The 12,006-nt window shown below is 39.0% G+C and overlaps 1 protein-coding gene across 20 annotated transcripts in view; it reads left to right on the top strand.

The window, feature by feature from the left end:
- The window catches only part of RIMBP2 (RIMS binding protein 2), a 593,145-nt gene that overhangs the window by 514,165 nt on the left and 66,974 nt on the right, over positions 1-12,006 (top strand). For 13 of the 20 annotated variants that reach the window (XM_089653728.1, XM_089653746.1, XM_089653735.1 and 10 more), the window contains one exon: positions 11,168-11,878. The exons of the other annotated variants lie outside the window; for them this stretch is intronic. In XM_089653728.1, the coding sequence (XP_089509854.1) occupies positions 11,168-11,878 (711 nt within the window). The remainder of the gene's footprint in view (positions 1-11,167; positions 11,879-12,006) is intronic. 20 annotated transcript variants of the gene reach the window in all.

Genomic DNA, 12,006 nt, shown 5'->3' with positions numbered 1-12,006 from the left:
AGGATCAAAGGTCTTCTGTTTTAGGTTTTTAAACTGAGCTTAACAGTAAGTTTTCACAAAACAGTAAATCTTATACATAAAGCATTTCAGTAGAAATGTAGCATTTAAAAAAAAAAATAAAAAAGCATGTATTTATAGATATATACTTATACAGTACATTACCACTTACCAAGCATGTACTTGACAAAAATACTTAATATAATACACTAGAAACACTAAATGAACAATGAGTAGCATGTATAAGGTAAGGATCCTGGTTTATCATACTTGCACAAAACACCTACAGTACAGTATTTTACACTGATAGGTGGAGCTTGCTTTTTAAATAGCAGCTGTTGAGGTCTTGTTACTGAAAAATAAAAACTGTATTTTTGCATTTATAAAGCAGGCTCAGTGAAAGTGGGCCTCCACAAGCTTGACAAAACCCAATCACCTTCAATTAAAAGATGCTGGTTGTTTTTTGCATTGTCCAATATGCTTGTCAAAGAGAATATTAATGATAAATACAAGAGACAATAGATCAAGAGACTTGGTTCCCAATGACTGTCCATATGAGATGAAAACATAAAGAAGAAGCCACAGTTGTCCTAGGTACACAGCAGGTAAACGTAGGTGAGAGTGAAAGCTCCACAGTGCCTGCAGCTATAAAGCTCTGCAGGCTTGTTTTAAAGCTTATTTACTGCTCATGATAATATGAAAATATTTAATTGTCTCTAACCTGGCAGTCACACTTTAGATGTGAGCTGATAACCTATCCTAACAAGTAAACATATTGACAGCTCTAATGCTTATAAACTGAAGTTCTCACTTGTTGTAATCTCTATGTACATTGGTTTTAATAACATCCTGCACATACATACATTTTATCAGTAGGGTTGTAGGCAGGGGCGGACTGACCATTTAGAAACTCGGGCACTGCCCGAGCTCAGTAGGGGGCCCCATGAGATGCCCCTGGTACCTTTTTCATAGGCTTTTTTGAGTTTGGGCAAGGACACAGGTGCCCCACGATTCCCTATTGCTCGGGGGCCCCATGAGTTGTCAGTCTGCCCCTGGTTGTAGGCTTTAAGAGGTAGACTTCATGAACAAGACTCCATGACCTACATGTGTATCTCACACATCTGTGACCCCCTGTTCTAATGCATCATGTCCTCAACCTGTTCCCAATCCACAGATATAGATTGCTTTGATGCTTTTACAGTACGATTTCTGTTGAATCTTCTTTTTTCTTTACATGGCCTACCTAATAATAAAGGCTGTTACTGCCATTTTATTTGGCATCTGAAATCCTTCACTCACCACTGATCATTTGTAAGCATTTTTGGTGAATTGTAACCATGTTCACCTGATAAAATGACAAATGTAATTATTCCCAGAACATCTAGCCAACCATGTCATGTTTCTTTTTTGAAGTAGAAAAGTGGTTAGCACTTTTGCCTTGTGGTTGTGGGTCCTGGTCACACCTTTCTGCATGCACTTTGTATGCTTTGCCCACCTGCGTTGATTATTTCTGCGTATTCAGTTTCCTTCCACTATCTAATAGCAGGGTGTAGCGCTTAAAAGTTGATAATCATAATAAGATAAAAGAAACCATACATCATGTAACATCTCAAGCCTACTCAGCAGCTTATGAACATAGAAAACATCAATGTATTAAATGATGACAGTTCTAAAAAACAAGTGACAAAGTGGGATGCAGACCCTCTCTGAGTAGGTGCCATCGCACAAAACGCATCAGAGAGGGGCTACAGCACTAGGACGCCATGCTGCCGGCACTAGGATGCCATGCTGCCGGCACCATGTCGGTCCCGGCAGCCATCTTGGATCACCATACTGGTCAGTGATTTTTTGTTTATCCATCTGGCTAATAAAGCACCCTCTGTTCATACGGTATCACACTATTGGCCTCCTTTTTTCTGAGCTCCTTCTATCTACAGAGGAGGAGAGCCATCCATGGGCAGCGGATGTTGATTTAAGAGGGGCTCCAGACCTGACCAGACCTTTAAAGGGGACACCCTGGTCCTTTGAGATTGCTATCTCTAAATGCGCAGTGTAATCTGATGAGTGTGCAGTCTTTACACTTTTCCTTATCATCAATCGTTTGGACCAGTCATTTGGATCCGGAAGACCTTTAGGCGCCTTAATATTTGGACTTATACCTGACACCGTGCACATGGCGAGTCACTGATTAGTGACTCAATACACTTATTTATATGCGTTTGCACTATGTCACTTGTTTTTTAGAACTGTCATCATTTAATACATTGATGACTTCTATGTTCATAAGCTGCTGAGTAGGCTTGACATGTTACATGATGTATGGTTTCTTTTATCTTATTATGAATATCAACTTTTAAGTGCTACACCCTGCTATTTTATTGTTCATTTTCGGAGGTTTTTGGTACCTTTTTGTGTTTAGCTGCTCACTGACTTTCAGCGCTTACTCATTCTTTTTTATTGTTTCCTTCCACTATCTGAAAACATATTGGCAGGTTAATTGGCTTCCTTCCATGTAATCCTAGTTGCATTTAGGTGTGGTAGGAATGTTGGATTGTCAGCTTCTTAGATGGATATAGATTGATGTGATTGTTTGGGATATATACTGTATGCTGTGTAAAATAATGTGTAATGTGGGAGCCAGGGAAATAGTGGAAATAAATATATCACTTCTCTAGTGGTGTGAAAGAAAATGTAAATTAATAGAAACAGTATTTATGCAATTTAGGGTGGTTCTAACCCTCTAGGTGTGCTTCCAATACCATAATTCCACCAAGCTTTATTTGCAAAGACTCTATCTAGAGCCCTCTCTGAGTGGCTAGTTGGTTTAGCCCAAACTATAGACTACTGGCATTCTGAAATTTAAATCTTTCTGCTGACCTTCAGAGTAGCAATTCTCTGTTTTTCTTTGTTCTTTTTCCCATTTAGGGATAGATTTCGCAACTTATGAGAGTATTACATTTTTAATGATAATTTGACAGTTCCTGTTTACTTCTTAATAAATAATGTACAGCAGATGTGCAATTCTAAAACACAGATCTCTGTTTAATAGAATAAACTGAATGGAAACATTTAATGGCAAAACAAAATACATCAAACATTTTTTCCATTATTATTATCTATAAAAAGTCCTTTTTTAGAACAAGGTAGTGGTTGTCATTCTAATGGCAAACTAGGAAGCAGCAGTAATAACTAATCTACAGTTGCAGTTGAAATGCAATTTAACTCTTTTTAATTTAAGGGAATAAAGGAAAATGTAACAGATGCAGAAATGTTTGGGTAGATAGCCTTCCTGAGATACAAACAGCATGAACAGAACTGCAGTATTGTTTTTGTACTGAAATGTATGTAGATGACCTTTGAATGCTGCTGTATGTTTTTTTAAAAAATTAGAGTAAACTGCTCAGAAAAGGGCTGTGTAAGTCCGTGGGAGCCAACATCTTCTGTATGTTTGGAGCATCCCTGATACATTTAATTATTTTTCCATGTATTGGTGCACCACCAAGTGGTTGTGCTAGGTACTTTCTGCTTGCTCCTCAATCGTTTTTCTATTATGTTATATAATATCATATTTACCAAAAGCACTCCCTCAGTCCTCCCCCCACCCCATATATATATATATATATATATATATATATATAATCTCACGGAAGTGTGTACACCCCTCACATTTTTGTAAATATTTTATTATATCTTTTCATGTGACAACACTGAAGAAATTACACTTTTCTACAATGTAAAGTAGTGAGTGTACAGCTTGTATAACAGTGTAAATTTGCTGCCCCCTCCAAATAACTCAACACACAGCCATTAATGTTTAATCCGCTGGCAACAAAAGTGTGTACATCTCTAAGTAAAAATGTCCAAATTTTCCAGCACTGCCTTAACCCTCTTGGGCATGGAGTTTACCAGAGCTTCACAGGTTGCCACTGGAGTCCTCTTCCACTCCTTCATGATGACATCACGGAGCTGCTGGATGTTAGAGACCTTGCGCTGCTCCATCTTCCATTTGAGGATGCCCCACAGATGCTCAATAGGGTGTAGGTCTGGAGACATGCTTGGCCAGTCCATCACCTTTACCCTCAGCTTCTTTAGCAAGGCAGTGGTCGTCTTGGAGGTGTGTTTGGGGCCGTTATCATGTTGGAATACTGCCCTGTGGCCCAGTCTCTGAAGGGACGGAATTATGCTCTGCTTCAGTATGTCACAGTACATGTTGGCATTCATGGTTCCCTCAATGAACTGTAGCTCCAGTGTCGGCAGCACTCATGCAGTCCCAGACCATGAAACTCCCACCACCATGCTTGACTGTAGGCATGATACACTTGTCTTTGTACTCCTCACCTGCTTGCCACCACACATGCTTGACGCCATCTGAACCCAATAAGTTTATCTTGGTCTCATCAAACCACAGGACTTGGTTCCAGTAATCCATGTCCTTAATCTGCTTGTCTTCAGCAAACTGTTTGCGGGCTTTCTTGTGCATCATCTTCAGAAGAGGCTTCCTTCTGGGATGACGGCCATGCAGACCAATTTGATGCATTGTGCGGCATATGGTCTGAGCACTGACAAGCTGACCCCCGCCCCTTCAACCTCTGCAGAAATGCTGGCAGCACTCATAGGTCTATTTCCCAAAGACAACTTCTGGATATGATGCTGAGCACGTGCACTCAACTTCTTTGGTCGACCATGGCGAGGCCTGTTCTGAGTGGAACCTGTCCTGTTAAACCACTGTATGGTCTTGGCCACCATGCTGCAGCTCAGTTTCAGGGTCTTGGCAATCTTCTTATAGCCTAGGCCATCTTTATGTAGAGCAACAATTCTTTTTTTCAGATCCTCAGAGAGTTCTTTGTCATGAGGTGCCATGTTGAACTTCCAGTGACCAGTATGAGAGAGAGAGTGATAACACCAAATTTAACAAACCTGCTCCCCATTCACACCTGAGACCTAGTAACACTAACGAGTCACATGACAATGGGGAGGGAAAATGGCTAATTGGGCCCAATTTGGACATTTTCACTTAGGGGTGTACTCACCTTTGTTGTCACATGAAAAGATATAATAAAACATTTACAAAAATGTGAGGGGTGTATTAACTTTTGTGAGATACTGTGTATATATATATATATATATATATATATATATATATATAGTGAGAACAGGCATCAAACAATAGAGGACACCACCACTCACTTCTTTTTATGGGCTTTTCTTGCATAATTTTATTAAAAGAAAGTTCAATGTTCCAGAAATCAAAATCAACAGGTTTCCCCGGCAGGGTTTTCAGCTTTTACATCCAAAGTAATCCACGTCCAGTCTCCTGGCTTAGACATGTAGTAATCCTGCTCTGGCCTTACCCTTTAGGCCCTTTTTCTGTCTTCTACAGACAGTCTTCATACATGACTCTGTGCACATAACTTGCAGCCCCTTGCTGCTGTGGCTCCCACCTGTCTCTCCTAGATCCACCAGACACATGTTCCCTTGATTGCTGCTGAGATCTATTGGATTCAAGTTCTTCTCCCCTACTACTTTTATGCCAGCTATACACATTTTTAGACAACACTTCCATCAAGCTTATTACTGTTCTTGCCCTCAGTGGAGACATCTCTGCTTATTTCCTGTTCTGGTGTTGAGCTTTACATTGCTACCCTTCAAAAGTTTTGCTGAAACATTCTATGTATCTCTAATACAATGTGAATTCAGTTTTTAAAACCAGCAGGCAACAATTTCAGACCTTGTGAATATGCTATTTGAATGTTTAACTTCAATATATTCTAAGCCACTGGGACAGAACAAAAATAAAATAAATGAAGACTTGCTTTTGAAGCCATTCGATCAGCATACCAGCTGGGGGACTAGCATGGGTGACAGGCAGCTTCTTTATTTATTTACACTAACGCATTTCACTCTTTTGTACATAGGGAAGCATAAAGTACAATATATTTTCCTTTCAAATATATCACTTTAGTTATACTTTATTTACACGTTTTGTAAAGCAATGGAAATTACATATTCAGAAATATTTGTATTCCCCTGTTAAAATTGGAGCATAATTTAATCTGGCTTTTATCACTTCAGGCAGACATATTAGATATTTACATTTCCATGTACAGCAATAATGGAACAACATATATACCTTGGTTGCTATGATTTAGTGAAAACAATTGTTTCTTTCATACAATTTTATGCCTCAGATTATTGTTAAGCATACAACATTTTTGTCATTATTGTTCAATATTATAATAAAACTAATACTATCTAGAGCAGGCCATCTGTATTTAGCTTCCCTTTAGGGAGAGTGGTAGAGGAAAACATATAAGGCAGACCTGTACTGAGCATTTGCTGGGAGGCTGTTTAAAGCTCTGTGAATGGTCAATGAGAGCCACATATGACTCCCAGCACCACCGGCCAGTGATTATTTAGATGTATAATATACAGTAGGTATAAAAAAGAATCACCCCCTTTAAATATTTTGTTGCTTTGCAGCCTGAAATGAAGACGCACAGTTTTTGCTTTATCCAGCTGTATTTACTGACTGCAACTGAAAAACAGAATCACTGAGTTGGAAAAGTTATCACCCCTTTCCTCCTAAATTACTTGTAAACTCAATCAGGTGTAGCCAATCACCTTCTCAATTGCACACAAAGCCGTTTGACTTTCAACCGTGGTCATTTTGATTAGCTCAGCATGAAAAGAGCTTTCCTGAAGCATTTCAGTCCCTTGTAGTGCAACTGAAGCAAACAATCAACTATGGGTGGCAAGGCACTGTAAAAAGAACTCCTGGATAAGGTTGTGGACAGGCACAAGTCAGGAGATGGATGCAAAAAAAAAATCAAAGGCTTTATCAATGCCTAGAAGCACAGTGAAGTCTAAGAATTGGAAGGTATTTGGTACAACACAGACCTTCCCTGGATCAGGACATTGCTCCAAACCAGATGGAAAAGCCAGGAGGAAACTGGCCAGAGAGGCTACCAGGACGCCTACAGCAACTCTGAAGCAGTTGCAGGAATCTATGACAAAGAGTGGTCATTTTGTACATGTGACAACAATATCACAAATTCTCCACAAATGTGGCTTGTATTGGAGGGTTGCAAGAAAAAAGCCACTCCTCAAGAAAGGCCACATGGAGTCATGACTGAGCTTTGCCAAAATGCACCCTGAAGATTCTGAGGCAACCTGGAAAAAGGTGTTATAGTCAGATGAGATTGAAATTGAATTATTTGGTCTCAACACTGCGATATGTCTGGCGAAAATCCAATACAGATCACCATCCAAATAACACCATTACTACAGTAAAGCATTGCGGTGGTAATATCCTGTTATGGGGGTGCAGCAGGGACTGGAACACTTGTCAGGATAGAAGGAAAAATTAAATTCTTAAGGAAACACCTTCCAACATGACACTGACCCAAAGCACAAAGCAAAAATGACCCCACAGTGATTGAAGGAGGAAAACGTGAATGTCCTTGCATGGCCTAGTCTTAGTCTAGCCCAGACTTAAACCCCATTGAAAATCTATGGAATGACTTGGAAAACTGCAGTACAAACGGTCCCCATCCAACTTATCTGAACTTGAGCAGTTCTGCAAAGAAGAGTGGCCAAATATTGCAAAGTCTAGATGTGCAAAGTGAGTAGAGACATATCCCAACAGACTAAAGGCTGGAATTAAAATAAAAGGTGGTTCAATAAAATACTGACACAAGGGGGTGATTCTTTTTCCAACTCAGAGATTCTGTTATCAATTTTTTTTTCTGACACATTGGTGTTATATCTTTCACTTAGATATTATAAGTTGCACTGAGTAAATACAACTGGATAAAACAAAAATGGTGTCTGTCTTCATTTGAGGCTACAAAGCAACAAAATGTGATGATTTTAAAGGGGTGATTTTTTTTCTATACTGTAAAGTCACAATAGGAAAACTTGACTTGTGGATAATAATTTTCATGTGTATGATGATCCCTTACTCCCTGTCAATGGCTACTAGCTTTTTATTTTTATGTGCTGAGTACATTGAGTCAGAAAACGTCAGATGAGTTTTTTGCAGAAAGGTCATTGGTTGGAATGTCTTCAGTGTCAGGTGCCAGATAAAAGACATATTAACCAATTCAATACCGGGCAATTTTACACCTTCCTGCCCAGGCCATTTTTCAGGTTTCAGCGCTCTCACACTTTGAATGACAATTGCGCGGTCATACAACATTGTACCCAAACTAAAATTTTATCATTTTCTTCACACAACTAGAGCTTTCTTTTGGTGGTATTTAATCATCGCTGAGGTTTTTATTTTTTGCTAAATTAACAAAAAAAGACCAAAAATTTTGAAAAACCCCCCAGGTTTTTCTTTGTTATAAAAGTTTGCAAATAAATAATTGTTCTTCATAAATTTAGGCCGAGATGTATTCTGCTACATGTCTTTGGTGAAAATAACCCAAATTAGGATGTATTTTTTAGTTTGTAGGAAGGTTATAGAGTTCACAAACTATGGTATAGATCTGAATATTGATCAATCCTGAAGTACTGATAGCCAATCTAATTTCTTGAGGTACAAGAATGTCAGAATAGTACAGATATCCCCCAAATGACCCCTTTTTGCAAAGTAGACAGTCCGACGTACTTCATAAGAGGCATGGCGAGTTTTTTGAAGTTGTATTTTTTTTGTTATTATTTTTCGGAAAATGAAAAAATAAAAAAAAATATTTTCACTATTTTTTTTTTACATACTGTCACCAGTGCAGTACAGCGTCATCATATAACTGGCATGGCAGTGATCAGGGACACTGACTGGTGACAGTGTGAAAAAAAAATATTTAGATATTTTTTTATTATTTTAAATTTTTTATTACATTTTTTTCCTTTTTTTTAAGATGTCCAAAGTAATACAATGTTACCATAGTAACATTGTACTACTTTGGGGAAGTGATCAGTATTTTTTTTTTTTTTTTTTTACACAATTTGCTTATAGCAAAGAATTACTTTGCTATAAGCAAGCATTTACCTGAATGACATTGATTCATTCAGGGTTTTTTTTGTTTTTTTTTTGTGCCTAGCTGTGATTTGGCCACAGCTAATCACATGACATGTGCATGTAATTAGCTGTGACCATTCACAGCTAGACACTAGTATGCAATGGATGGCATGAATGAAGCCATCCATTGTATACAACTGTCATGTGACCTGCTGTGATTGGTCACAGCAGGTCACATGGTACCGGCAACGGGGGCTGGTACTCAGATCTGTCATCGGCCGTGTCCGAGGTACACGGCCGGTGACAGATCGTGCCGCTGCGCATGTGTGGGAGGACGCCATATGGTGGCCTCCCGGAAAGCTAGTACATTTTTCTGGATGCCATTTGGCCATAGGCCGGGCGTCAAATGGTTAAGAAGGATAATATACAGTTTACATTATATATACAATACATAATCCAGTTGCTTGTTGTAGAGCATTTAAAACCTAATTAATTAGCTTTTTTAATTAGCAATCCTCGCGATATTTAATAGTTTACCCTTTGCTTCTCCCTGACCTTGCTTGTTTTATGTTATAGTTATTTTTGTGTACCAGTTTCACAAAAGCAAGTTTTATTCCAGTTATGCGTGCACCTCCAGCTCTGTATATAGAGAATACCAGCCTAGAGGTGCCTTTCCAGTTGGTGTAACCTTAATGCTGCTGCACAGTGTATGTGCTGCTGGCCTCATATTTGCTAAATAAAGCTGATGACTCATATGCAGTATGCAAAAGCATGCCCTGAAACCACCAGGAGTGGTTGACATAAAAAAGAAGGGGGTCAAGAAACAGCTTTGCATTTATTAAGGCATACACGTTTTGTCTGGAGTAAATCTGTAAAAAATAAAAAAAAGATATTTATTAGAAACTGCAGGATTCATTAAACATTTGGTTTCTTAATTTAGTGATCTGATGCAAGATGAGTCAGCACTGAACCTAGAAAATATAGGGTATGTTTACTTGAGCTTTTCTTTTTAATTGGGAGAGCTCAGTTCAGTCTATGTAGGTCAACCTCACATCATGTGTAATAAATTACTGACTTCAACTATTCATCTTTGTCCTTTGTTTGCCTGCTCATTCCTACTAAGAGAATGATAGTCAAAATGTATCACTTGATTTACAGAGCTTTATAGTAAAATTTCAATAGGAGTTCAGGTCAAAACTAAAAATTATATATTGACTGAGAGCCAAAGAGTGTAAGGACTGCCAACCCCTTTCCCTTTAAGATGTGGATTACGTCAAGCTCAAGACAGTCACCACAAACTGCTGAAATAAAATAAAAATATAACATTTTGGCATAGCAGAACAAAAAATGATTGTGTCTGGATTATTGATAGTGTTTTGTGACAAACATTTATGCAGGTTTTGGAAAATCTGAAGATGTGTTATTTATTGTATATTGTAATGATCCTTTTTTATTAAACAATGCTTTCGGTGATACCCTGCTTCAGGTTGAACGAAAAGTATTGGTTTGTTCCACCTCAATGGCTGAACTGATGGCACTGCAGAAATCCCATGACTTACCAAGTGTCCTTTTCTAACCTGCTAGATTTCATTGATAGCGTTTGTAACCAGCATGCATTAAACACAGAGATATCCACTTAAACAATCATGTAAAGGCCAAGCAATGACTACATGCATTGTAAATGGATATCACTGCACAATGGTCCTAATCCTTGTGATGTACTAAATGAGACTTGTTTTGCATCTACAACTGAGTTACGGTAACTCTGACAGCGGCAGCCCTATGACTTAATAACCATTAACTAGTATCATCTGATGTGTGCTGCATCTAAGCGTCACATTGGCTGTCTGTGTGCAGCATCAATCCCCTGCATGGTCCTATTCTTACTATAGCACTGATATGCCAAGCTCTCATTGTTTGTACTGATCTTATGTTCTCTCTGACACCAGCCAAGCTCCTAATCATGTCTTTATTTTCACAGATTCCCATTCAGAGCATGAACCTTTCCTTCACAGAGTAAACTCGCATGCCTTATGTTTTCCATTGCCTCTAAAAACTAACCCTGTCTTTATTTTTTTCTTTCTCTTCCTCTACTTCTCTTTCCATGTTATTGTCTTTTTTGTTTTACTGCACTTGTTGGATCTTGTGTTTTTCTATTCTTGTTGTTGGTCCATTCTATTTTTTTTGTATTGTCTATGACTTGTGCAGTGTTCTAAGACTAAGGCCACAGAACCTGCTTTAAAGGAACAGCTGGACTTTTCCCCTCAGCATCCTCACAGTAAAAAACTGTTCAGTATTCCTGAAGTTGCAGAGGAAGAAAGTGGAGAACACTCAGAGCTCTTGCACAGAGGGCATTCTGTAGGCAAGGCTTATAGAACCAGAGGAAACGTAGCTAGAACAAATAGGGTGCCAAGGGCTAGTAGTCAAGATGGGCGGCACCAGAGCCCATGGCATTTCTCTAAGTGTAGGTTTAATGGGGCTGCTCCATATTCAGATGATTTTACATGTGAAGGTAGCAAGCTTGGACCTCTCTCCAGGAGCCCAGACAGCGGCTTGGATTGCGGAAGCGAAGAAGAAGAAGCCCGTTACCATTTCAGGCAAGGCTGCAGCAATATTGCTAGAAATGCCACACATGATCCCCAACCAAATACCATATGTTCTAGAGACCCAAAGCAAATGTTGACACGCAGGAAAACCCTCACCAGGCAAAGCAGCGTGGAGGAGGATTTTGGTGATGTGAGCTCAGACGTTATAGATAACACGAGTGCTTCCAAGTGCCACACTGAAAACCATGAACTGCTGCCATGTGTCAGGGAATTCACTAACAGAGACTATGCATGCCGGAAAACAGATGTATGTAAGAAAAACTGTAGGAAATCAGTTCTAAAGCCAACTCACAGGGACACGGAAAAACCACTGGTGTGTTCAATAAAAAAATCCTTCTCGCCATCTGCTTGCTAACTCACTTGGCTTTTTTGTTTCTTTTTTTTATCCCTTTCTGTGGGCTTCCATCTGGGATCACTGCTGATTACCTGCAATTTATCAAG

This window comes from Staurois parvus, unplaced genomic scaffold (genome assembly GCF_062004578.1).
Source record: "Staurois parvus isolate SC_StPar_1 unplaced genomic scaffold, SC_StPar_1.0 ptg000719l, whole genome shotgun sequence".
Lineage (NCBI taxonomy): Eukaryota > Metazoa > Chordata > Amphibia > Anura > Ranidae > Staurois > Staurois parvus.
The sequence above is the reverse complement of the archived record's forward strand: the minus strand, read 5'-3'. Positions and strand labels throughout refer to the sequence as shown.